This window comes from Microcebus murinus, chromosome 21 (genome assembly GCF_040939455.1).
Source record: "Microcebus murinus isolate Inina chromosome 21, M.murinus_Inina_mat1.0, whole genome shotgun sequence".
Taxonomy (NCBI): domain Eukaryota; kingdom Metazoa; phylum Chordata; class Mammalia; order Primates; family Cheirogaleidae; genus Microcebus; species Microcebus murinus.
Genome location: NC_134124.1, coordinates 12,721,335 through 12,747,374, shown reverse-complemented (window position 1 = coordinate 12,747,374; position 26,040 = coordinate 12,721,335). Strand labels below are relative to the sequence as shown.

General features: G+C 39.9%; 2 protein-coding genes across 2 annotated transcripts in view; both read left to right on the top strand.

The window, feature by feature from the left end:
• Positions 1–1,298, top strand: part of LARS1 (leucyl-tRNA synthetase 1) — a 57,981-nt gene extending 56,683 nt beyond the window's left edge. The window contains exon 32 of the mRNA XM_012774166.2: positions 883–1,298. Coding sequence (XP_012629620.2) covers positions 883–1,088 — 206 coding nt within the window. The 3' untranslated portion in view covers positions 1,089–1,298. The remainder of the gene's footprint in view (positions 1–882) is intronic.
• Positions 1,299–1,894: 596 nt separating this feature from the next.
• On the top strand, positions 1,895–25,313 carry PLAC8L1 (PLAC8 like 1). The gene is made up of 4 exons (XM_012774167.3): positions 1,895–5,929; positions 11,459–11,595; positions 21,495–21,631; positions 23,733–25,313. Exons 1-4 carry the CDS (start codon positions 5,808–5,810, stop codon positions 23,871–23,873), a joined length of 537 nt encoding a protein of 178 aa, XP_012629621.1. The 5' UTR covers positions 1,895–5,807; the 3' UTR covers positions 23,874–25,313.
• Positions 25,314–26,040: the final 727 nt, after the last annotated feature.

Genomic DNA, 26,040 nt, shown 5'->3' with positions numbered 1-26,040 from the left:
AAGTAATTCAGAAAATATCTTCTATTTTTATGTATCAGGTTAAACATAACTAGCCATGCTACACTTAGAATGAGGTAGAAACCCAGAATCAGTATTTTTAGTCATTTCTGGTGTTTTTTCCACCATCTGAAATAAAATTGTTGAGAAGTCTCTGAATTGCTGAAATAAATAAATTTCTGTTGGGCTCAGTTGTTGGATCATAAATTTAAGAGACAGATGCTTTTTTTTTCCAGGAGCCCTCTTATCAGCTTGCACAAGAGCAGATCGGGAAAATCTCAAGTGGGATAGGTATCGGAGCTCATTTTAAAGCTTAAAATTCTAGAAGTTATGTCCTTTCCCTTGCCCTCCTCCTTCTCTCCTCATCTCTCATCAACTTTATACAGATGCTTTCATCTTTTGGGCAAAATGAGAAACTGTTAGTGCTGTTTCTTAGAGTAATTATTTCTCCAAAATGATCTCCAAGAAAAGCTACAATTCTTGCAGGTTTAATGTTTTCCAGGAAACACAACAAGAAAAGAAATGTTTTAGACTCTCTGACAGTCTGTAGAATGGTTAATTGAAGCATATAAAAAGTGATTTGAGAGACCATATAGCATGATGCTGAAAAATACACTGAACTCTTTCTCTTTCAGGTTATAATTCCAAGAGATGTGTTATACAGAATCTCTGACAATTTGATCTGGGTAAAAGCCGAAAGGGAATGAAGATTTGTTAGATTTTGGCTTTGCTCCTGAGATTGGGTCCCATTTAGTAATTTGATGAAAATATTTTTGTTTAGATATAACAGTCAGTGTTTTTAAAACATGAATTGTTAGATTCATTCATAGGTTTGAATTAGTGACTGCAGTTAAATGCTCATATTGATAATCTCTTCTGTTGTAGATCTTTCCAAAGTGAAACTGATGAGATTTGATGATCCACTGTTGGGACCTCGACGAGTTCCTGTCCTGGGAAAAGAGCACACTGAGAAGACCCCTATTTCTGAGCATGCTGTTTTCGATGTGGACCTCATGAGCAAGAAAATTCATCTTACTGAAAATGGGCTACGGGCAGATATTGGTGATACAATTATCTATCTGGTTCATTAAACTCATGCAAATTGGAGATTTATTCTGGTTTTTAGTGATACTACTCCTCCTCTGATTGTGCCTACTGATTTGCTATGAGAATCTTAGGCTAGACCAAATAGATTTCATGTCTAACCATTAAATTCTGCATGTAACCACAATTATACCAAGTCATCTTTGATTCCCAGACTTAATAAATTTTTTTGTCCTTCTTTGGGCCTCTAAAAGAAATGGTTTGTGCTATACTTTTTTTTATATGATGTATTCTTTATACTATTTATGAAGGCTAAGGAGTATTTAGCACCTTTTATAGTATATTCATTTGTGAAGTTAGCTATATTTCTTTTTTTTTTTAAAGTAAATTAGGCACTTTTGCATTTTTATACAAGGAAATCTCAATGATTTAAATGAGAATATTTTGACTTGACTATGATCGCTAACTATTTTGTATGAAGAACAAATAAGTCCTGCATTCTGTGAGACTTTTTAAAGCTTTAATATGTTCAAATGACCACCAGTATTCAAGGCTAATATCAAGAGTTTATAAGTTTATTTCATCTACACTAAATTTAGGCATTTTAAAAGAGGACCCCCCCCCCCCGCCCAAGAATCTGCATTTACCAAATTTGTCTTCAATCCAATTGTGTTTAAGGGTTATGCTATGATTATATTAAAATTTTTTTCTTTTATTTCTTGCTGGAATGTGTTTTCATGTTCTCTCTGCCATCTGTCTTTCATATGAGGAAAAAATGTAAGGCATTGACTGACAAAGAAGAAAACCATTTCTTTTTTCAATGGGTTTAATATGGGGAAAGACCCATTTTGATAACCCAAGGGAACCTGAGTTCTGACTTTGAAGTCATATAAATAGATTTTATTGAGCTTTCTTATTTTTTCTCCACAATTAAAGATTATCAGGCCTAGGTGAATGTTTTATCATGGATTTATTGAAGTAAATCATAGAATGTTAGAACTGAATGATCCCTCAGAAATTATCAAGTCCAAATCATCATTTATTTGCTGAAGGCAGGCAATATCGCATAGTGGGGTAAGATTACGTACTCTGAAGTCAGTAGGTTAGATTTCCAATTCTTCCATTTGCTAGTTGGATGATCTTGGCCAATTACTCAGAGCCTCAGTGTCTTCATCTATAAATTGGAACTAATAACCATACCTGCTTTGTAGGCCTATTGTGGGATGGTTAGATGAATTGATCTAGGAAAATCATAAATATAGTACAGTGCCTAGGAAGTAGTAAGTAAATATTAGCAATGATGAAGATGACGACGAATATACCAGGGTGTATTGGTTTAAGATTACTATAAGCTATAATCATGTCCTTTATATTGGTTCCTTTGGGGCAGCTGTTTCTTTGCATTCCTCTAAATTCTTTTGCTGCTGTCTTTAATCTTCATAGCCTTATTCCCCAAATCAAGCAGTGCTTCCTGATGTGTAAAAGCAAACCTACTTGTGTTTAACTTAGCCACCTAAACTGCATATGCTTGGCCAAAAAAATAAATAAAAAGGGAGAAAGGAAAATACTCTTAATATTGTGAGTGATTGTGCCCATTTTATTAAATGAGCCTATGAACCTATACTGCTTTGGATTAAATGTGAATTATGATTTATGGATCCCCTCTTCTCTGAATCTCAATTCCTGTGTGTTTCTCTTAAAATGAGCTTCTTGCTAGGCCGAATATGCTTCTCATGTTTAAAGATACACAAGTTTTGTACAAGGAGGCCTCTACAGGTAAGCCCATTACTTCATCTGGTACTCAACTGAAGAAACAGCAATTAGTTGAAATGCTGAAGGAAAAAAGTAGGCTACATTGTGCTTATTATATTGATAGTATGTTAGTGCCTTTCTAAAGGATTTTAATGCTTTTTAAAATTTTTTCAATGTACATACACCAAGAGTGAACAACAAAAAAATATAATTTACACATAAAAAATGGACCCTCTGTCTCTCCCACCTCCAAAAAAGGAATTTATCAATAAAACAAACACCTGTGTAATCACCAACCAACCGGTCAAGAATTGGCACATTGCCAGCACAACAGAAAGCCTGCGCCATTCCTCCTTTGGGCACTGGAGATTAGCTTTATGGCCCAGTATATGGTCAGTCTTTACTAATGTTCCATGTAAACTTGAGAAGAATGTGTATTTTGCAATTTTAGAGTCCTCTGTGTGTCTTTTAGATCAGAGTTGCAGATTGAATTATTCAAATCTGTATCCTTATTTTGTTTTCTCTATTTTTTCTGTTTTTGAGAGGTATACTAAAATCTTTCATGAGCATGGATTAATCTATATCTTCTTATATTTCTGACACTTGTTTTATATATTTTGAGGCCGTGTTATTAGATGTATATAAATTTATATCATCTTTCTGGTAAATTGAATTTTTTCTAATTATAATGTATTTCTTTTTAGTAATCTATCTTTCTGTCCCTTTCCCTTTCCCTTTCCCTTTCCCTTTCCCTTTCCCTTTCCCTTTCCCTTTCCCTTTCCCTTTCCCTTCTCTTCTTTTTTTTTGTTTTTGTCTAAAGCCTACTTTGTCTTATAATACAGTGATACCAGTTTTCTTTTGGTTAGTGTTTCTGTGGGATATCTTTTCCATTATTTTATTTTTAACCTTCTGTAGCTTTAATAGTTTATTTTGACACATTTTAAGCCTACAGAAAAGTTGAAAGACTTGGCTAATAAATATTCATACATCTGTCACTAATTGTTAATATTTTGCCAAATATTTGCTTTATCTTTCTCTAAATAAAATTAAGATTTTTAAGATTAACTTTTTATTTTGAAAGTTTTAGATGTATAGAAAAGTTGCATCTTTAGTAAAGAGAGTTCCTGTGAACCAGTTTCTCTTGTTAAAATTTTAAATAACTTTGGTTCAGTTGTCAAAACTAAGTAATTAATATTGGAACATTATTATTAACAAAATTGTAGACTTTATTTGGATTTTACTACTTTTTCCAGTAATATTTTCTTGTTATTGCAAGATCTTATCCAGGATACCACATTGCATTTAGAATATACTTTTTAAAAATTCTGAACTGTTTGATAGTAAGTTACAGATACCACAGCACTTTCAGTACTTTAGTATGCAACTCCTAAGAACTAGGACATTCTCCTATTTATCGTATCATTATGTCCAAGAAATTTAGTATGATACAATAATATTAGGAAATTAGCTTTCGTAATAAAATTGGGGAAATAAAATTACACATTTCCTCAATGTCTCATCAATAATGTGTTTTTTAAAAACCACAGAATCCAATCAAAGACCAACCGTTATGTTTTGGGCTTATGTCTGTTGATTGCTTTTAAACTAGGACAATTTTTCTATTTTTTTATTTTGGTCTTTTGTGACAGTAACATTTTTTACTTCAAGCCACTTGTTAGTAGGATGCTTCACAATCTGGGTCTGTGTATTTTCTCAGGGTTAGAATCGGATTTAAAAGCCTTGGCAAGAATACTACGTAGTTGATATTTCCCATTGCATCATATCAGGACAAACATTGTGGGTTTGTTCCATTATTGGTGATGGTAAGTGTGATTATGTGGTTACTATCTTCATATTTCTCCATGGAAAAGTATACTTTTCCTTTTTGTAATTAATAAGTAGTCTGTGAGGTGATATTTTAAGGCTTATGTAACTCCTGTTGCTATGGTCTGAATGTTTGTCCCCCCCCATCCACCAAATTATGTTGAAATATAGCCCCCACTGATGGTATTATGAGGTGAGGCCTTTGGAGGGTATTATAGGCTTTTGTTAGCAACCCTGTTCAAGTAAATGCTTTGAAGTTCAAAACCCTAAGCAATCATTCTCTATGGGATGAAAGGTAATATCTTCCTGTTGTCTTTTTAATATAATACTGAATTATGATCACAGATCCCTCCTCTCAGTGTGCAATTTTGCCTAATTTTTTGTCTTCTAAGGTTATTTCCCAGTGTTTCTGGGGTTCACACATCTGTAGGGTAATGTCCTAGAGGCATACTTCAGAGGCTCCTAAGACCCTGAGAATTCAGAGCTGTTGGGAGGCCATGACCAGCCAACCCCTGATTTGTTCACTAGGTTCCATCTGGGGTGGGTAGAAAAGCAGCATCACTTTCCTGGCATTATCAATTAAGTTTATGGAGGAGCAGATGATTTCTATAAGTTCTAACAAGGTTGGGGCAACCTAGCGTAGCTCAAACTTGGGGAGACCACTTCCTGGAGGATGGATTCAAATACGATACTTGGGCTGAAAGACCTTTCTGTCCCTGCTTTTGGGTTAGCGATGGGACTTATACTTGCTGAATTGCACTGGCAGTCGTGGGGATGAAGAGAGGTCCTGCTTCTCAGGCACATGGCATGGCAGAGACCCGCAGCTTTCTGAATCTTCCAAGGAAAGGTTAAATGACACTTGGCTAGATAAATGTTTACTAGAGGCATCTCTTAACGCAAAGGGATTTTTCCACCAAAGATAAGTCTTTTTTCTTCTCTTCTTTTTTTCACTTACATTATATCTCCAGCAGTATCTCCCTTCAGATTAGTAAAATGAACATGTCCAGGTGGGTGTGTGGCTGTCTTTAAAGAAAAAAGGTGTCTGGCAGTTACACTGCTATGACCTCAGGTTCCAGAATATCAAGGGAACATTCTTTCAAGAGTTGTTTCACTTTGGATTGAACCTAGATTTAGAATCAGCTTATTGCCAAAGGATAAAGGATAGTCCAAGTGACAAGAAAACACTTATTATGAATTGGTTTGGGAGTTACTTCTCTAAGTGTCCTCAGGATGTTTCCTTAATCAATATACACTCACCTCTGTTGTCGCTCGTATCATCTGAAGATCAACAACATTTCATTTCCAAGTTGAGGTAGGGAGTAGGAGGAATTTTTTTCCCCCAGCTTTTGCTCTTTGGTTGGAGAGCAAATCAATCTCTTTTTATAAGGATGCAAAGAAAAAGAAAACTGGGCATGGGAAGGAAGTGGCTGCTATCCTTTCCCATGTGTACTTGAAAAGGGTGCAGCTGATTAGCTCCTTTTGGCCTTGCTTGGCTAGTGAGAAGAAAAGGGCTGGCTTGGGTGAGGGGGTGTCTCTTTGTTCTTAAAATGTTGAACTCTGACAAAGTAAAACTTTATTTTTGTTGACTGCCAATGATTTCTACCCTTTTAAAATAAAAACTCAAGAATTTTGGCTTCAGTTAAGAGTTTGAAATAATGAAGGAGGCCAGCGTGGAAGGCAGTACTTCTAGTTAGATTAACCACTTCGGTACGAGCATTGACTATAGTCGACAGCCACAGATGAACCGAGCTTCGACTTTAGCCGACAGCTGTGATATGAAGGCGCACAGCCGAGTGTCGACTTTGGCCGACACCATGATATGACTTTTCTCACTTTTCATTTATCAAAATAAAATTGTGAACATTTGAAAATAATGTGAAAAAACATATATGTATATGTTACCTATTCTGATTTACATTACAAGTAAAGCTGCCTGTAAAGTAAAACAAGCTTTTAGTGCTTTAAAGCTTTCTTCATCACACGAGCAAAACGGATTCGTCGTCAATGGACAGTACACACTATCGTGTGGACTTTGAGTGCTGGCTGTGGGCAAGGTTTCGTGGCCGGTGAGCGCCGTACCGAAGTGGTTAAGGAAGAGAGTGACATCAAACACTCCAGGCCAAATTTGGTACCAGGCATGTGGGACATGCAGTGGGGCATGTGTTAGCTTCTAGAAGAAGAGCAGGAATGCTAGAAGAGAGTGAAGTCAAAAAAGGAGAAGTGTTTTTCATGAAACCCCTAACGTGTTACTCAGTAAGAGCAGATCAAACTTTCACAGGCGTCAGCCTCCTGCTTCCCACCAGTTAAAGCCTCCCTCTACTTCTGAGGATTAGGGAGCATCTTGATTTGCCTGGGACTGCCCTGGTTTTAGCACTGAAAGTTCGCCATTCTGGGAAAATCCTTAGTCTTGGGCAAACTGGAACGGTTGGTCACCCTGACTGGATTTTTTTTTTTTTTTAAGAGATAGGGGTCTTGCTCAGTATGTTGCCCTGGCTGGTCTCGAACTCCTTGGCTTAAGTGATTCTCCTACCTCAGTCTGCAGAGTAGCTAGGATTACATGCGTGCGCCCCTGTGCCTGGCAATTATCCTGACTGAATTTTAAGGCATTTGGGTAGTGCTTATGATGACTGAAAAACTCGCCCAGACCTTCTTTCTCTTTTCTTTGTTTCCCAGAAAAGTGTACAGAATGCTCTGGGAGAGGGGTGTTCAGGAGCCTGAAGTTACAATAACAGCTGCCATCGACTGTATGCCTACTGTGTGCCAGGTATATGATTTTCCTGGCAACTGTGGAGCAGGGATATTTTGAATCCAGTTTTAAGGAGGGGGAGACCAGAGCTGAGAGCTGTGAGAAGTTGTGTTTCCCAGGGATAAACAACTAGAAAATAGCTGAGCCACATGTGAACTTTTGTGTGCCTAAATCTAAAATCTGTGCTCTTTCTACTAACTATAGTGTTGAATTTGTTGGTAAATGGGCAGCTTTCTCTGATTTAGCAAAGCTCTGTGGCCATCAGCTTTCCCCACTGTTTGCAAACTCATTCCTATTCATGGTAGCATAAAATTCCCTGGGGTAATGTATAGAAAACTGTTCAGGAAGCTGCAACAGCTACTTTAGTCTGATACCTGTAGCAGCCCCTGAATAATCTGTCAGTTAATGGGACTAGTGGCACGTAGAAGGTGCTCAGTGGAGGGTAGCTATGGTGGTTATTTTAATTATGACACATGAGCAATAATTTTGAATTGAAATGTCTTAGCTAATGTATGTCAATTCAAACATTTTAATATAAAAATCATTAAAGATTCAGGATATTAAGGAAAGAAATAATGTATTTCTTCTTGAGTCTAAAATGAGGCAGATAAAGAAATAAGCAACTTTTTTCTACCACAGAAAAAGCTATCCTCCTTGTTATTTGATTTGGAATAAATAGAAAAGAGGCTTCCTCACTGTAATGAAAGGTGAGACAGAAGCAAAAAATTTTATTCTAGGGCTGTAAGCTGTAAATGGTTCATTTCAGGGAAAAAATCTAATCCAGGTGCTCATGCCTGAGAAATTCCCCTACTAAAATCAGAGATGATTTAAGCTCTTAGCCTAATGGTGGAAGCCCCAGCTGTGGGCATCACATCGAGAGGTAAGAGCCTTGGATTGTGTAGAGGGGATGCCGAAAGCTTTTAGGCTACCTTCTGCTTGTATTTCATCAGTTCACACCTGGAAGTTGTGCCTTTACTTGAGAATGAAGCACAGTTAAGGTCACATAGTTTATAGCTAGATTCGAGGAGGACTCGGATATGACAAAAGAGACACGTAAATCCATTTGATTCAATTTGACAAATAATGATCACGCACAGGTTTTCAGGGTGTGTGCTGCATTCCGGGTGTGCAGGGAGGAGCAGCATTATGCCCCCAACCTCTAGGAGCTCACATGGGGGCAGAGGAAATAAGATACATATAAAAGTACTTTCTTCAGGGCCAATGTTAAATCTTCATAGATGTCTTAGTCTACTCAGGCCGCCATAACAAAATACCATAGACTGGATGGCTTAAACAAGAGAAATTAATTTTTTCACAGTTCTGGAGGCTAGAAGTTAGACCAGTGTGCCAGCATGCTTGGGTTCTGGTGAGAGGTCTCTTGATCTGCAGTGTGCTCAAATGGCCTTTCCTCCGTACATGCAGGTGGAGAGAGAGATCTATTTCTCTTCCTCTTCTTATAAGACTACCATTCCTATTGAACCAGGATCTCACCCCTATGACCTCACTTAACTTTAATTACTTTCTAAGAGCCCTGTCTCTAAATACAGTCACACTGGGGGCTAGGGCTTCAACATATACATTTTGGGGAACGCAATTCAGTCTACAGCAATAGGTACTAACTCACATCATAGCAAACATATTAAAATGTACCCACACCATAAATTATATCTATCTATATTTAGCTGTACAATAAGTGAAAGGATTTTTATAATTGTGCTTTTGAAATTATTTCGACTATGAATAATTCATTTAATTTACGACTGCTGCTTCTCAGCAACCATTCATATTTGGGAGTTTTGCAAAATAAGAGAACTTGTAAGTTGTTTCCAAATGTAAAATACTTGTGAATTCTTAATTTGATAATAAAATTGACATATGCTAGATTTTTGTGTTTAATTGAGCATTAATTATATTTTGCAGTTTTATTTATTTTTTATTTTTTTTAGAGACAGAGTTTCACTTTGTTGCCCAGGCTAGAGTGAGTGCTGTGGCATCAGGCTAGCTCACGGCAACCTCAATCTCCTGGGCTCAAGTGATCCTCCTGCCTCAGCCTCCCTAGTAGCTGGGACTACAGGCATGCGCTACCATGCCTGGCTAATTTTTTGTATGTATATTTTTAGTTGGTCAATTAATTTCTTTTTATTTTTAGTAGAGACGGGGTCTCGCTCAGGCTGGTTTCGAACTCCTGACCTGGTGCAATCCGCCTGCCTCAGCCTCCCAGAGTGCTAGGATTACAGGCGTAAGCCACCACGCCTGGCCTTTGCAGTTTTAATGTTGTGGAGCCAATACTTTTTTCCAGGTCTCAAACAGTTATGTAGGCTCTTGAAAAGCTTGTTAGAACCTGGATATTTCTATACTGCCAAATGGATGGAAGGGATAGGGTGTTTCAAAGCTCCACTTCATGCTTCTAGACAAGGCACTCCCAACTCTTCCTTTCGTCTAATCTTTGCTGCAGCATTTCCAGCCCTTTGTTAGGTGTCCTCTCTATGTCTCACTGGCACTTTAAACTGAACATCCTCGTCTCTCCCAACCTACCTAACCTCCTAGTCTATTTTTTCCCATCTCTGTTACATTGTAATCACCACCTAGCCAGTGGGATACTTGGAAGCTATTGCAGTCACCATCAGTGATCTCCAATCCACTGGTATCAGGATGACTGCTTAAGAGTTACCTGGAAACCTTGTTATGCTACTGATTTCTGTACCTCATCCTTGGAAACCTGTGCAGTTGGTCTGGGGTAAGGCTTGGGCATTTGTTTTTTTAACAAGCTAATGTGCTGTCATGTTTGGCAAGGTGTGGACATGAGCAGTATTGATGGGATGAAAAAGAGATGTGGATCTTAATAACAAGAACAGTGTAAGCCATATTGTGAGACTATGAAATCCCATTGACTTTACTGCCAAAAATCAGAGGTAAAGGGCTCCCCAGCTGGTTTCAAGATGAGGGTGTTGCCTTCAGGGTGGTTAGGAATGTTCTGCTTTGGCCTGCAGGCTGTTGTGTCCCAGGTGCTGAACTTTGGTGATTATTAGCACAAGTGTAACAGGAAGAAATGCTGCTATCTCTTGTTTGTTTTGTCTCAAGTATGAGGCATGCTCTTTCTTTAATTCTTCATAGCACACCAGAAACCAGATGCAAATCCTTAATGAGGCTTCCCATAAGAGAAGCACAATACAGACTAATTAGTGTACAGGCTCAGACACATTCTGGTGCCCTTCTACCCTACTCCTGACCCACCTGTTCCATGAGGCCAGGTGCGGCTTACCTGTTACTATGGCAAACACCCCAGGTATCCCCATGGTTGAAGTTCAGGCAAAACTGACTTTCAGCTTCAGAAAGAGAAGGGCATTTTTCTTCACCTCAGTTTTGAAGTCCAGCCCTGGGCCTTCATTTCCTAATTCAGAATGCATTGACGCTGGGAATATCCATTCCTTTCAGAGGAAATCAACCCAGAGTTATACTTTGCCCCACTAAGTCAAATGTACAGTAGTTTGTTATCAAGACATATTCTGAAGTCTGAGTTATTCACTTCAGTGATACTGCATGTGGACGTCTATAGCCTGTCCAGGTTTTGTTCTGCCCACCCAGTCCAATTCCTCATCTGTTTCTCTCCAACAAAGGTTCAAAACCCTTGGGGTGCAGCTCACTCAGAGTCACCTTGCTACACACCCTCTAGGTGTAGTAAACTAATCATACATCCTCTGATCAACACAATGACCCCATGAGGTAGTTTCTTCATCTGAACCATAGGAAAGCAGAAAAGTGAAGCCACTGAACCAAGGTTAAGCCTCCGGGAAGTGGAATGCTGAGATTTGAACTGAAGCCTCTTGGTTCCAAATCTGTGACTTTATTATGCAGTACCGAGAAACCCTGAACAAGTAGACTGGACATTGTTGCCATTAATAGAGATGGGCAACCAGTCAGAGGAGAAGGGTGACGAAAGAAAGGAGGCAGACAGTGCAGTCTGTTTAGGCTGTGAATTATGAGCCCCTTGGCATCACTGGGTCTCTATCTCCTTTTCAACACTCTGTCTTTGCCTAATGGTTGCTGTTCTGACGCATCTTTGTTCCACGTTAATCATCACTCTCGACCCTCCAGGAGCCACGGACCAGCCCGCGTGGTGGTGAAGCAGCCTGTCCGTGGAGCCAGCAGCAGGACCACAATCACAGCCGTTGTCCAGACCGGTGGGGACTGGAGCACTGGCCTCTTCAGTGTCTGCAGAGATAAGAGAATTTGTACGTTTTGCCTTTCCATTTAAGTTCCTCCTTACTTATTTTCTTTCCCAAGACATCAGTGAGTGGTCAGGCACAAGGACAGAAATTAAATGGTTTCAGAATAAATGGACTAATCTTATAGTGACTCAAATGAATTCCTTGACTGGAAAAAATTTGCTTTTCAGCAATGTGGAGGCTTTCATAGAATAAATGGTACCTTCAAAGATTTTTTAAATGACAAAAATTCACTGTTGGTAAAGGTACACAAAATGGGCTTTCTCTTTTAGTGCTGGTGGGAGTGTAAATCAGTATAACCTTCCTGCAGGATGGTTTAGCAATGCATATAGAAAGAACCTTAAGTGTTACATAGCTTTTGACCCAATAATTACATTTTTAGGAGTTTAGTTTAAGGAAGTAAATCATGTGCAAAGATTTAGCAAGAACATAGAATTTTATAGCATTGGTTATTACATCAAAAACCTAGAACAACCTAAATGTTCAGCAGGAGGCATCCATACAATGAATTATTATACAGCTATGAAAAGTCATGCTGTAAAATGACATTTAATTAGATGAAAAGATGTTTTGGACACATTTTAGGTTGAAGAAGCAGATTGCAAAACTATACACAGTAGATATTATTTTTCAAGGGAAGACATATAGAAAAATGTCTGGAAGGATACAAATACAAATGTTTACGGCGAATGTCTTTAGACGGTAGGCTGATGAATAATTTTTCTTCTTGCTTTTCTCTTTTCAATATTTCTATGAAGGCTATGTAGTACTCTTATAACAATAAGAACAATTACAAAAAGAAACTCCTTTTGTTGACTGAAATCTTTTCAGACAGTGGTTCAGCTATAAAGAGGTACAAATGGCACTGTCCTTAAGCTACATGATTTTCCCCTGGGTTTAGAGTTCAAAGCACATGGATTCTATCTTTCCCTTAGGACATTCTGACCCATCTTAGTACCACGTGTTAGGATTCCTTTCCAAGACCTGATGCTCTTGCCCTAAGGAGCAGCTGGAGCACAGAATCTCTCTTGGAGGAGGAGAGACTGTTTGATGGATGAGAGTCAGTCTTATAAGTTCAAAATCTAACACACCCTAAATCTAACATTTTTGAAGAATATAGCTCTCCCCATCCTCTGTGGGCTTCTGGGAAGATCTGAGTTTGTCCTAAGGCCTCAGAGAGTGGATCACCTAGACAGCTCTGAGCAAGTCCTCATTCAGCCTTGAGAGTTTTCCCTTTGACCCAGAGCTTGGCAAGTCTCTTCCTGCCACTGCTGTCCAGGTGGGTTTCTTTTCTTTTCATTTTTTAGTTTTAGACAGAGCCTCACTTTGTTTCTCAGGCTAGAGTGAGTGCCGTGGCGTCAGCCTAGCTCACAGCAACCTCAATCTCCTGGGCTCAAGCAATCCTTCTGCCTCAGCCTCCCGAGTAGCTGGGACTACAGGCATGCACCACCATGTCTGGCTAATTTTTCATATATATATTTTTAGTTGGTCAATTAGTTTCTTTCTATTTTTAGTAGAGGCAGGGTCTCACTCAGGCTGGTTTCGAACTCCTCACCTCGAGCGATCCGCCCGCCTTGGCCTCCCAGAGTGCTAGGATTACAGGCATGAGCCACCTCGCCCGGCCTCCAGGTGGGTTTCTGACCAGAGGATTATGGAAGCTGTTCTCTGGTTCTCTCAGGACTCTTCTTGCTTCTCTGTTCTTCTCATGACTTTGGTTGTCATCCAGTACCAAGGTACAGAAAAGGTAGAGTACCCATGCAGAAATGTGGAGATCTGGCTCCAGATCAATATATAAGTGGACCATTTCCCTTTCATAGCTTATGGTTGAGGGTTGGGGGAACATCAGTGTACTTCTAACTAGGGCAAAGCTTGGAAGATAATGCAGTGGTTAAGAGGACAGCTTTGTATCAGCTATAGACCTCACCTTGAATCCTAACTGCCTCTTACAGGCCCTGTAACCCTGAGCAAATCCTCTGGGTCTTCATTTTTCCACCTCTAAAATGAAAATAATAAAGGTGCTTACCTCAAGGGTTGTTGTCGAGATTAAAGCAGATTTGCCACTGAGACATCATGTTAAGGAAAAAAAAAAGATTAAAGCAGATAATGTGTAGAACCCCCTCTTAACACTGGTTTGGAACGTAACTGGATCATTTAGGGATTTTTGGTTTCCAGCCATACTAGGTTGAATAGAGTCCCCTTAAAATTCATGTTCATTTGCCACCTCTGAATGTGACCTTTGGAAATAGAGTCCTTGTAATGTAGTCAAATTAAAATAAAATTATACTGTATTAAGGTGGGCTCCAACCTAATGACTGGTATCCTTATAAGAAGAGGGAAATTTGGACACAGACACACAGGGCAGAAGACGGTGTGAAGACAGAGGCAGAGACTGGAGTGATGCAGTTACAAAGCCAAAGAACAACAAGGACTACCAGCAACCCCCAGAAGCTAGGAAAGAGGCAGGGAACAGATTTTCTCCAGAACCCTTCCAGAAGGAACCAACTCTGCCAACACTTTGAATTCACATTTCTAACCTCCGTAGTTCTTCAGTGTGAGAATAATTTCTGTTGTTTTAAGCTGCCCAATTTGTGTGGTCTTTTGTCATGGCAGCCCTAGGAAACTAATACACAAGGAAACATTGGATTTCATTAGCAGGCTATGGGGTCACTCAGAGAATCAAAGAATCAGCTAAAAACCAAGCCCAGGAGGGACATTATTGGTGCTAGCTGACAGTCTGGTCAATGTCAGGTGTCTTTATCCTTGTGTTAGCCTGTCTGAAAATTGATGTTTCAGCAGAAGCAGCTCAATTTACCTAGCTAGGGTCAGATATCTACTCATTGTCTAGGCCAGGGCACTCTTTTTTTTTTTTTTTTTTTTTATATTTTTTTTTTTATTTTTTTAAGGGTCCAAGCCCCAGAGCACCAACACAGTGGCCACTCTCGCAGGCAAGGACCCAGGGCACTCTTAATGACAGTCCTACCAACGCTGTTCACGACAACGAAGGGATAATTTACTCAATTTACTATTGGGGTGCTGTTACCAGGAAAATTCCAACAGATATCATGACAATGCACTTAGTGAATCTTAGGTATTCATATTATTGTTATTATATGTTTTTATTATCCTTCAGCATGTTGAGAGCAAAGAGTAGAGTCAGAAGGCTTAGATGGGATGCTGCAGTGTGATTTCTACCCAATCCAAAGACCAACTAAAAGCTTGTCAAAGAACAACTCCGCATTCTCTTTACCTTAAATGTTGCTGCATTGCTCAGTTCTGCTCTCAACCCCCAATCAATGCTCAGGGCACCAACCACACTGGGTTTCCCATGGATTTCCTGGTTGTTCACTTGAGAGTTCATTCTAGTGACAAGGGGAGAAGGAAGGATGTGGAAAAATACAATATTCTTTATAATTGGGCATGAATTATGAAGGAGACGACATGGATAGAGTGCAAGGTGATCTTGAATATTGTATCCTAATTTTTTTCCCTAGATGAGCTCCCATTTTGTGACTGCTCATAGTGTCTTTAAGTTAATCATCTTGGAAGAAAATTTAAAGGTAATATTACTTTATACACTCATTATCTGTACCATAATTCTGAAGATGCAACTGGAACATAAGTGCTATGAATCTTACATTTCTTCCTGTCCTTGTTTAAAAAGACTTTTAATTGTGGATTGCTTCATCCGCAAAGTTTTATTTGAAATAAATCACTGTGTAAAGAGTTGCGACAGACTTGGGAACAAAAGGAGAGCTTCTTCCCATGACTGCTCCATGCCAGATTCCCATCCTGGGACATTTTTCCATCAAATGCTGAGACTTATTGCTATAATTTGTCATCCATTAAGCAAACGGTGTATTATTCACAGCAGTGATTTCCATTTCTTTTTGACATTTTGCTTCTTCATCTTCTTGTAATTATATTTTTTCAGCTGCCTTCTCCTTCCCACCTTTGTGCTTTTATCTGAATCTACACTGCTCTGGGAGTAGCAAATGGGTATCTCTGTGTCCTTTGAAGATAGGGTAGCTGAGAGCTCGGATGTGAAGATGAAACCAAGGTGAAATAGTGGCTGCTAAATGCCATTATAGGTAAAAGGCATCATGAGTAAAAGACTGGGTAGTCCAGCTTTGGAAATGTGTATGTTGCCCCAAAGAATGTTTATGTGGCAGGTGTAATCAACACTGGTTCGTGATTTAACCAATATTTATTGAGTTCCTACCCATGCATAGGCACAATATATTAAGTGTTATGGACATATTAGTGAATAAGACACATGGTTTCTTAGAGGAGATGGACAATTAACAAATTAATAAAAAATAATTACAGTTGTGATAAATTCCATGGAGGAAATAAAATTAGCGAGTTATGAAAGGAAATGATAGAGGATGGTAAACTGTAGGCTCAGGTAAACCGTAGGTTCCCTGAAAGCAGGGACCACTGTTGTCTTGTTCATTGCTCTGATGCCCAGCAGAGCACCTGGCCCATAGGAGACACTTAAAAATATTTCCTGAATGACACATAAATGAATGAATTTTCATCTGTATTCTTACTTGCTTCTTTCTTTCTTGCACTTGTTTGAAAGAATCATGGAGCCTTGGAGTTAGAAGGGATATTGGGGCTCCGCTGGTCTGGCCCCTCCTCTGTTTGCCTAAATCCCTTGTGCAACATGCCTGGCAATGCCCTGGCAGCCTCAGCATTTTGAGTACTTCAGGGATAAGGGCTCATTTCCCTGGAGCCAGCTCAGTGCTTAAAAATATAGTTTGAATAGGTCACTATGCATGTAATGCAGAATTCAAAAGTACCTACCCGTTTTGTAGATGGAAAACAAGTAGTACTCCATCCTTGCTCTCTATCCACCTAGTTTTTCTCTCTAGAGGCAACTACTCTTACCTGAGTCCAGATATAGTCTGTGTACTTATAAGGATATAAAAATTTATATAATGAAAATAGATTTTTATTATAAAAGTATTATATGGTCATTGTAAGAAGAAAAATGCAGAAGGCTATAAAAGAAAAAAGCATCTTGTAATCCTAGCTTTTGAAAAAATTATTGTTCATATTTTGGTATCTAGTCTTCCAGGTTTTTGTTTTTTTTTTTTTTAATATATATATCAGTTGGCCAATTAATTTCTTTCTATTTATAGTAGAGATGGGGTCTCGCTCTTGCTCAGGCTGGTTTTGAACTCCTGACCTTGAGCAATCCGCCCGCCTCCGCCTCCCAAGAGCTAGGATTACAGGCGTGAGCCACAGCGCCCGGCCTGTCTTCCAGGTTTTTTACTTGTATGTGTATAATTTACATAAATGGTAGACTTGTAAACACAAACTGTTCTGCATCTTTGTTTTGTTTTAATGTAACAATATATCTGGTTGATCAGATTATAATAGCAAATCTAGAACTAATTTCTTAAATTGATTCAAAGATTCCTTTGTATGAATATATCATAGTTTATTTAACCAGAAATCTCCACTGGTGAACCTTTATGTGGTTTCCAGACCTTTTGCTCTTCAAACCAATGCTGTATAAATATCCTTGTACAGATGTCATTTCACATGTGTGTGAGTATATCTGTTGAGTAAACCTGCTGCACAAATAGTACGTGCTATTTTAAATATTGATAGCTGTTGCCAAATGGCTTTCCATTTAGAAGTTATACTAATTTGTCTTCCCTCTGACAATGCATGAGGGGGCCACATTTCTTTTATGAGCATCTCTTATTGTTAGAAATTCTGCCTTTTCATAATAATTGATCTGAAATGTGCCTCACTGCAATTTCTACCCACCTTTCCTACTTCCGCTCTCTGGGCTTCCTCATTCTGGTTTTGTGTAGGTTTCTTCTCTTTATCTTTACTCCCCCATGAATTAGAAGGATGAATAATGAGCAATATTCCATGCAGGAGGGTGTGGCCCATTTGAGGGAACAGGCCAGGATCATTTAGGTTGTGAGTGCTTACCTAACTACCAGGCCGTTGGGTATAAGAGGAAGAGTCTGACTTTATGGCTCAAATTCCCTTTGAATCTGAGTTCCTTAAAAAAAAAAAAAAAAAAGAATTTTTTTCTTTAATAACACATGACTACATTTATCTTGTAAAAAATGAAACATTACAGAAAAGGAAACCATGTTTCCTCTCTTTTTAAAAATAAACCTGGAGGCCAGGTGTGGTGGCTCACGCCTATAATCCTAGCATTCTGGGAGGCCGAGGCAGGAGGATCGTTTGAGCTCAGGAGTTGGAGACCACAGCCTGAGCAAGAGCAAGCCCCCATCTCTACTAAAAATACAAAGAAATTAGGTGGACAACTAAAAATATATAGAAAAATTAGGCGGGCATGGTGGCGCATGCCCGTAATCCCAGCTACTCGGAGGCTGGGGCATGAGGATCACTTGAGCCCAGGAGTATGAGGTTACTATGAGCTAGGCTGACACCACGACACTCTAGCCCAGGCAATAGAGAGACTCTGTCTCAAAAAAGAAAAAAAAAAAAAACCTGTATAAATATTAGCATTATATAATAAAAATTTGTCCTTCCTAGTGTTTTTTGTAATCACCTCTGACTTCTGTTTCGAAGTATGGTAATTGAATTTGAGGTATGTTTCCTTCAGCATCCAGTACCACTTCCTAATGAACACTTAGATAACATGTGACAAAAGAGATTAAAAATAAAAATAAAGGTATGTGTTTTTTAAAAAGGCATATGAGTTATAAAAATATGCTACTGGAGTTCCAGTGCACATAAACAACTTCTTTACAGTATACTTCTTAATGATGATGGGCATTTATCTTTAACAGTTAAAGCGGTGCAGCTGAGGCAGTTGTGTAAACACAATTTATTATTCACTTAGTTTGCCAGCTTTACAATTGCCAGCTTTAACAAATTTTGATTAATTTTTTTATTTGCAGGGATTTACGCTGTTTCACAGTCCACACATAAAGTGAGAGCTGATTGATTTTTATGTACCATTAGTTCCAAATTCCCCTAACTCAAGGTTGCATATAGTGTGAGCACTTTACTCCCTGTAGGTTTAGGGGGCTGTTTGCTGTCCTCTAAGCTGTTCATACCGGCTATCAGTGCAGAGTGGGGCCTGCTGATCTCTCTGGGATTGTTTTTAAATGTGGGGTGAAGTATCCCAGACTTTTAGGGGCTGAACTCAGAGTTTGCTTTGGGCCAAGTGATGCCGTACAGTAGATGATTTAGTGATTGTCTTGAGATTCTGGAATAGATGAAATAGATGTTCTGATCCTTGAAGGTAGGCTGCTCCTTTCCTGGCTGCCCCCTGCCTGCATGCCCTTTGTACACGTGTGCTACTTTCTTCCACTGTGCACCCAAGTGGAAGCAGGCTAGGGTCCTGGAGCATCCTTGGGAGGTTCTAAGGTAAAACAGCATTCCGAGTTTTCTGTCTCTTTATTACTGAATTTGGGAGTGGGGCTTTGTGGCACTCGCTCTTGCAGAACAAGGGGTCGGCAGAGACAGTCCATTGACAGGAGGTTCTTCTATGGTGCTGGTGTCATGGTGTGTGAGCCTTTGTGTCTGATACACTAAAAGGCTATGGTGACTATGACTTCACACACACTAGAATAGCTAAAATAAAAATGATGGACAATGGCAAATGTTGGAAAGGAGGTGGCACAATTAGAGCTCTCCACATTGTTGGTGGGATTGTAAAGTGGTACAAATACTTTGGAGAACTGTCTGTCATTTCTTATAGGAGTTAAACATGTATCTACCCCATGATCTAGCAATTCCCCTCCCAGGAATCCACCCAAGTGATATAAAAATATATGTAAACATAAAGACATAGAGATGAGTATTCATAGCAATCTTATTGACAATAGCAAAAAACAGAACAATCAAATGTCCATCATTGGGATAATAGATGAACAATTCGTAGAATATTCATACAATGGAATACTATTCAACAATAAAGAAGACAATCTACAGATTCACGTAACAATATAGATGAATCAAAAAGCATGATGTTGAGTGAAAGAATCCAGAAACAAAAGTAAACATGATTCCATTTATATGAAGTCCAAGAAGAGGCAAGACTCATCTATGAGAATAGAAATCAGGACTGTGGTTGCCTATGCAGTGGGGTGCGGGAGGGCTGGAATTGACTGGAAAGGGGCATGAGGAACTCTGGAGTGAGGTCGATATTCTACATGCTTGGTTACTTGGGTGAATATGCTCGTTGAAACTCATCCAGCTGAACACTTATGACCTGTACATCTTCTTGTATAAAAATTAGGCCTCAATAAAATATTTATTGAATACAGTTTTCAAAGATGATGGTTAGCTTGGTATTTTTGCTGTTTCATAGTCCTCATTATTTGTGTTCATCAGGGTTGTCATCTTTTGCAATGACAGATGACGTAACATCTTAACAGTATATAAGTAGTTTTGCTGGGCGTGGTGGCTCATGCCTGTAATCCTAGCACTCTGAGAGGCCGAGGTGGGTGGATTGCTCGAGGTCAGGAGTTAGAAACCAGCCTGAGCAAGAGCAAGACCCCATCTCTACTATAAATAGAATGAAATTAATCGGCCAACTAATATATATAGAAAAAATTAGCCGGGCATGGTGGCTCATGCCTGTAGTCCCAGCTACTCGGGAGGCTGAGGCAGTAGGATCGCTTGAGCCCAGGAGTTTGAGGTTGCTGTGAGCTAGGCTGATGCCACGGCACTCACTCTAGCTTGGGCAACAAAGCGTGACTCAGTCTCAAAAAAACAAAAAGTATGTAAGCAGGTCTTTTTCCATTTTTTTTTTTTTTTAGACAGAGCCTTGCTTTGTTGCCCAGGCTAGAGTGAGTGCTGTGGCATCAGCCTAGCTCACAGCAACCTCAAACTCCTGGGCTCAAGCAATCCTGCTGCCTCAGCCTCCCGAGTAACTGGGACTACAGGCATGTGCCACCATGCCCGGCTAATTTTTTCTATATATATTAGTTGGCCAATTAATTTCTTTCTATGTATAGTAGAGACGGGGTCTCGCTCTTGCTCAGGCTGGTTTCGAACTCCTGACCTCAAGCAATCCGCCCGCCTCGGCCTCTCAGAGTGCTAGGATTACAGGCGTGAATAAGCAGTTCTTAATCTGTAGTTTTCAGTGGATCCATGAACCCCATGAAATTGAATGCACAATTTTGCATGTCTGTATGCATGTATTTTTCTTTTCCCTTGTGGAGTGAATTCATAGCTATCATCATATTCTCAAAAGAGTCTGTGACCCAAAACATATTTAGAATAGAACTTCTATTAGAAGGTTCCTGCAGAATGTGTAAGAAACAATGTCACTGCTTAAAGATGAATAAACTAATAACAAGTTGTTTGAACTAATAACAAGTTGTTTCCAGTTGATGTTCAAGATACCAAGCCCGTAATCGTTTGTAGATTAAAATGGCAGATGTCAGAGGCTTCATAAAACCAACAAAATTTACAGTAACCTGGTCTGAGGAATAGAATAAAGCCCTGATAGGAATAGAAGGCAGAATCAGACCTTTCAATCACATTTAGAGAAAAAGATGTCTGTTATTCAAAAATATTCTATATACTCGTCAATTTTAAATACTGAAATTAGATACATGCAACAGTTATGATTTAACTGTTAAAAATTATTTAATGTTTTTAATGTTTAATAATTTATTAATTTTTAATGTTTTTAAATTAATGTTTTTCTCTTGACAGGAAAAAAATACAATTATCATAGTCAATACTAGCAGAATTGTATCAGCTTTAGCTTTGCCAGTGTTTAACAGAAGAAGACAGTCTTTATACACCGAGTTTTGAGAATTGGTTATTCAATATCAGTCCCTGATTTCAGCATTAAATTGATGGCATAGGGTTGAAAATGCCCTTTGAGATGTGAAGTCGCTTCAAGAACATCTAAGAACCTTGGCATTATTTACTGTGGTTATTGACAGGTTTCTGTGGTCTGTGTTGTCCAGTATGTCTTGAGTGTGACATTGCCAGGCATTATGGAGAGTGTCTTTGTTGGCCATTGTTACCTGGTTCCACCTTTGCACTGAGAATTGGCACCAGGGAGAGACATAAAATACAGGTAAGTGTCTTTGAAGGTATATGTGAATCTGAATTTATATGAGAACTTGGATGCCTTTCAAACCTGTGATTTTTCAAACAAAAAAACCCCCCAAAAACCAAAAAAGATGTGTAGGTGAGGATGCTTAAACATACTACACTTAGTGGGAAACTTTGATAAAGGAAAGTGAAAGAAAGAAATGTTTTGATTTCATTCTTTACCAGGAAGTATAAGTTAACTAAAATGCCATGTTGTGCAGGGCATTTCTAAGGGGAAATTATGATGCACATTGTCCCCAGCCCATTGGACAAATTGTGCTGCCTGAGCTGTGCTTTGATGAAAGAGGAGTAGGAGCATGTAGCCATGATTAGTCTTACTCCTTAAACCAACACACATCACCTTCCATCTGGAGAAATAACAGCACACTTCTGTCTCTCTGTCTCGAATTACATCAAGAGAAGATGGCAGGCAGAATTATACCAAATTTGGAGAATATACTTGGGAGGTCTGACTTAAAATATAGCCTATGTGACATATGCAGATTTCACTTATGGGGTTCCCTGGGAGTCCTTCAAAGAGCCAGTCAGGGCCGGGCGTGGTGGCTCACGCCTGTAATCCTAGCACTCTTGGAGGCCGAGGCAGGTGGATCCCTCAAGGTCAGGAGTTCGAAACCAACCTGAGCGAGACCTTACCTCTACTAAAGATAGAAAGTAACTAATTGACCAACCAAAAGAAATATATATACACAAAAATTAGCTGGGCATGGTGGCACATGCCTGTAGTCCCAGCTACTCGGGAGGCTGAGGCGCAGTAGGATTGCTTGAGCCCAGGAGATTGAGGTTGCTTTGAGCTAGGCTGACGCCATGGCACTCACTCTAGCCCGAGCAACAAAGTGAGACTCTGTCTCAAAAAAAAAAACCAAAAAAACAAAGAGCCAGTCAGTTTCCAGCACAACCAAAACTGAGGTGCATGAGAAGCAGTGGAGAGACAATTACATATATTAAGATGTGGATAGTTTAAAAAAAGGCATCTTTTTATATATTCTATGAAATGATCCCTGAGATTACATATATATATATATATATATATATATATATTAGACAGAGTCTCACTCTGTCTCCCAGGTAGAGAACAGTGGCATCATCGTAGCTCACTGCAACCTCAAATTCCTGGGCTCAAGCTTTCCTCCTGCCTCAGCCTCCAATGGAAATAATTTTAAACTTACATAAAAATTACAAGAATAGTACCCAAGAATAGTATGACAGCTGTTTAGATTTACTTTTTTTTTGAGATAGGGCCTCATTCTGTTGCCTAGGCTAGAGTGCAGTGGTGTCATCATAGCCACTCCTAGAGCCGAAGGATCTTCCAGCCTACGCCTCCCAAGTAGCTGGGACTATAGGCATGTGCCACCAGGCCCAGCTAATTTTTCTATTTTTGGCACAGATGGAGTCTTGCTCAGACTGGTCTCAAATTCCTGACCTCAAGCAATCCTCCCCCATCGGCCTCCCATAGTGCTAGGATTATAGGCATTAGCCACCATGCCTAGCCTCCTGCGATATATTTTTAAGTGAAAAAAAAAAAAAAGAGGCACAGAAGTATGCAATTATTTACATGAAAAGAATATGCTTATGTAGACATAGAATTTATCTAGGGGTGTATACGGTAAAGTGGAAACAATCGCTGTCCCCAGGCAGGTGACTTGATAAGTTCGGACAGCTATAGAGTGGGTTTATTTTTTACTTTCTGTCTCTTCTTACTGTGGGAATTTTGCGCCATGTGCATTTATTATACCTACTCCAAAGAAATAAATAATTATAAATATTAGGTCCTAAGAGAGAAAAACCAAGACATCAATAGAGAAGTCAGGGATTTTCAAGTCTGAGACCCATATCAATAGTCCTAAGGACAGAGCTCTAAATTGCAGATGTTGATTAGCAATTGAAGTGCTTGGCAGTTGGGCAACCTGGGGCCCCGGGGTGTTGACTCAAGGAGGCTGGAGGATCTTTGAAGCAGTGGGCAGCGGGCCAGCAGGTAACACAATATAGGTCCCTGGGGGAGTGGGGACAAGTCTGTGTGATTGTGATAGAACAGAGACTGTGATAGAATCCTGGTCTTGCCCTAGGGCACTTTGTGTGAGGATTGGCTGGCGGTGCACTGCTGTTGGCCTTTTTCCATCTGTCAAGTGGCCCGGGAACTCAAGATGAGGACTTCCCAACTGTATGAAATCTGTGCAGTCCCTTCGACTAAGGATACCCTCATTTGACAGAGCAAGACGGTTCCTCCTCCTCACTCCCCCCACACCCTCCTCTCAAACTCCTCTTAGTAGAAAGATTGTGTTTCTTAAGTTTTCACAGAAACAGTATGAGAATAAATTATTTTCTCCCTACTGTCTCTACTGTTGTCCTTTCTTTATGCATTCCCCTGATAAAGGCATTATTATCTGTCAAGTTGCTATTCCAGTCCAGCCATATACTGCATATCCAAAGGTGAGTTTTGTGCACACCCCCTGCCTGGAGTTTTGGAAAGTTGCATCCCTGCACTGCCCAGATTTCTACGCCATCCTTCTCACGAGGGATGTCTAAAAGACTGGAAGAATTGTTATTGGCTTTCTTATGTGTGCCAAGCCACTTTCCCCAAAGTATCAGCAGTGGGGCAGGAGATGGTTAATTTTAGTTAGCATCCGGACTGGGCACTGAATGATGTCACTGAAACTACAAGCCATCGTTCTTCCCTTGTCCTGACTCTTCAGTCCTCATGCTGAAGGACACAGTCTCAGGTTGGTACTGTTTTTGAACCTCCAGCACTTGCAAGTCTTCAGGCCCCAGGCTCAAAGCCTTCGGTAGGCAACTGTTCTGGGTTGAATTGTGTCCTTTACCTCCCACCCCTCCACCAAAACATAACATCAAGTCTCAACTCCTGGTACCTGTGAATGTGACCTTATTGGAAATAGAGTCTTTGCTGATGTAATAAAGTTAAGATGAGGTCATCAGAGTAGGTCCTAAACCAATATGACTGGTGTCCTTATAAGAGAAGACACAGAAATAGAGACAGAGGGAGGACAGCCACCTGCAGAAGGAGGTGGAGATTGGAGGGAGGCTGCCCCACGCCAAGGAATGCCTGGGGCTACCGGAGGCTGGAAGAGGCAAGGGAGTATCCTTCCCCAGAGGTTTTGGAGGGAGTGTGGCCCTGCCAGCATCTTGATTTTGGACTTCCAGCCTTCGGAACTGTGTCAGACTATGTTTCTGTTGTTTTAAGCTACCCTGTTTGTGGCAATTGATTACAGCAGCAGTAGGAAGCTAAGAGAGCAATCATCTACCATGTGAATCGAATGCTCTTGTTTTTGTTAGGGCTGCAGCACAGAACAGCGCTGAAGAGCCTGAGTTCTGAAGCCTGAAATGTCTCCTCTATTTACTAATTATGCAGCTGTAGGCAAGTTTGCTAACTTCTCTCCGTGTCAGTGTCCTCGTCTATGCAGGGGTAAGTGATAGTGCTGACCTCACAGGGCTGTGAGGATTAGAAATCGAGACACTTAGCACAGTGCCTGGCAAGAAGCAAGGACTCAGTAAATATGAGCTATGACTACTGTATGGCTACTTTATATTTATAGCAAATTATACAAGTTTTCCATGTAGAGTTGGGATGTAAATTTTTTTAAATTAAATTTTAGATGAAAATTGAGTCAATTAAAGTAGAAAAATTAAGTAAATAACATGGATGGTTGGTGGAGATGGCAAACATTATGAAGGTGGTCAAACACTAATTTTATTGGACGCTTGCGTGTGCCAGGCACTGTTCAAAGCCGTCTGCGTATTTTGAGACATTTACCCTTAATATCTCTTGGCAAGCTGGTGGTCTATCTCCATCTTCCAGAAAAGGGATCTGAGCCACAGAGGGGTTAAGCAACTTGCCTGAGGCCACACAGCTGGTGGCACAGGCAGCGAGGTTTTCAAGGCTGCGCAGTTAACCTCAGCACTGCACAGGCAGAGAAGCTTCCAGCCAAGGTGCCTTCTTGGGCCCACGTGGTTGCACAACCAGAGTCTGCTCCACAGAGCTGAACTTAGCCTGCGCCGTGTGCACGGGAAGTGCTACTTGCTTCTGCCCCCACCCATCTAACCAAGTGATTCCTGTCTTCCCAGCCCTCCCTTCTGGATGACTAGAACAGCTGCCAGGAGCTACATCCCTTTGGGGAAAATGAAATGCTCGATGTTGACATTTAATCTATGAAAAAGTACTGCCCTCTCCAAACCAGCTACTGAGAAAAAAAAAAAAAAAAAATCCAGGCCTGGGGGACAACTCTATTAAATGAAAATAAATCTGTTTTTATTGTTTCATGCTAAAACACGCATCAGGCCTCACAAGCTTACAGCTGGGAACAATGCACATTTTTGGCAAAGGAGACTTGAGTGATCTCTGCACTTTCAAATGGTTGA

Coding starts and splice junctions, on each gene's coding strand:
- PLAC8L1 (XM_012774167.3), top strand. CDS start 5,808: ATGAATTGGTTTGGGAGTTACTTCTCTAAGTGTCCTCAGGATGTTTCC. Junction 5,930..11,458: donor CATTTCATTTCCAAGTTGAG/GTAGGGAGTAGG, acceptor TCGACCCTCCAG/GAGCCACGGACCAGCCCGCG. Junction 11,596..21,494: donor CTGCAGAGATAAGAGAATTT/GTACGTTTTGCC, acceptor GGTTATTGACAG/GTTTCTGTGGTCTGTGTTGT.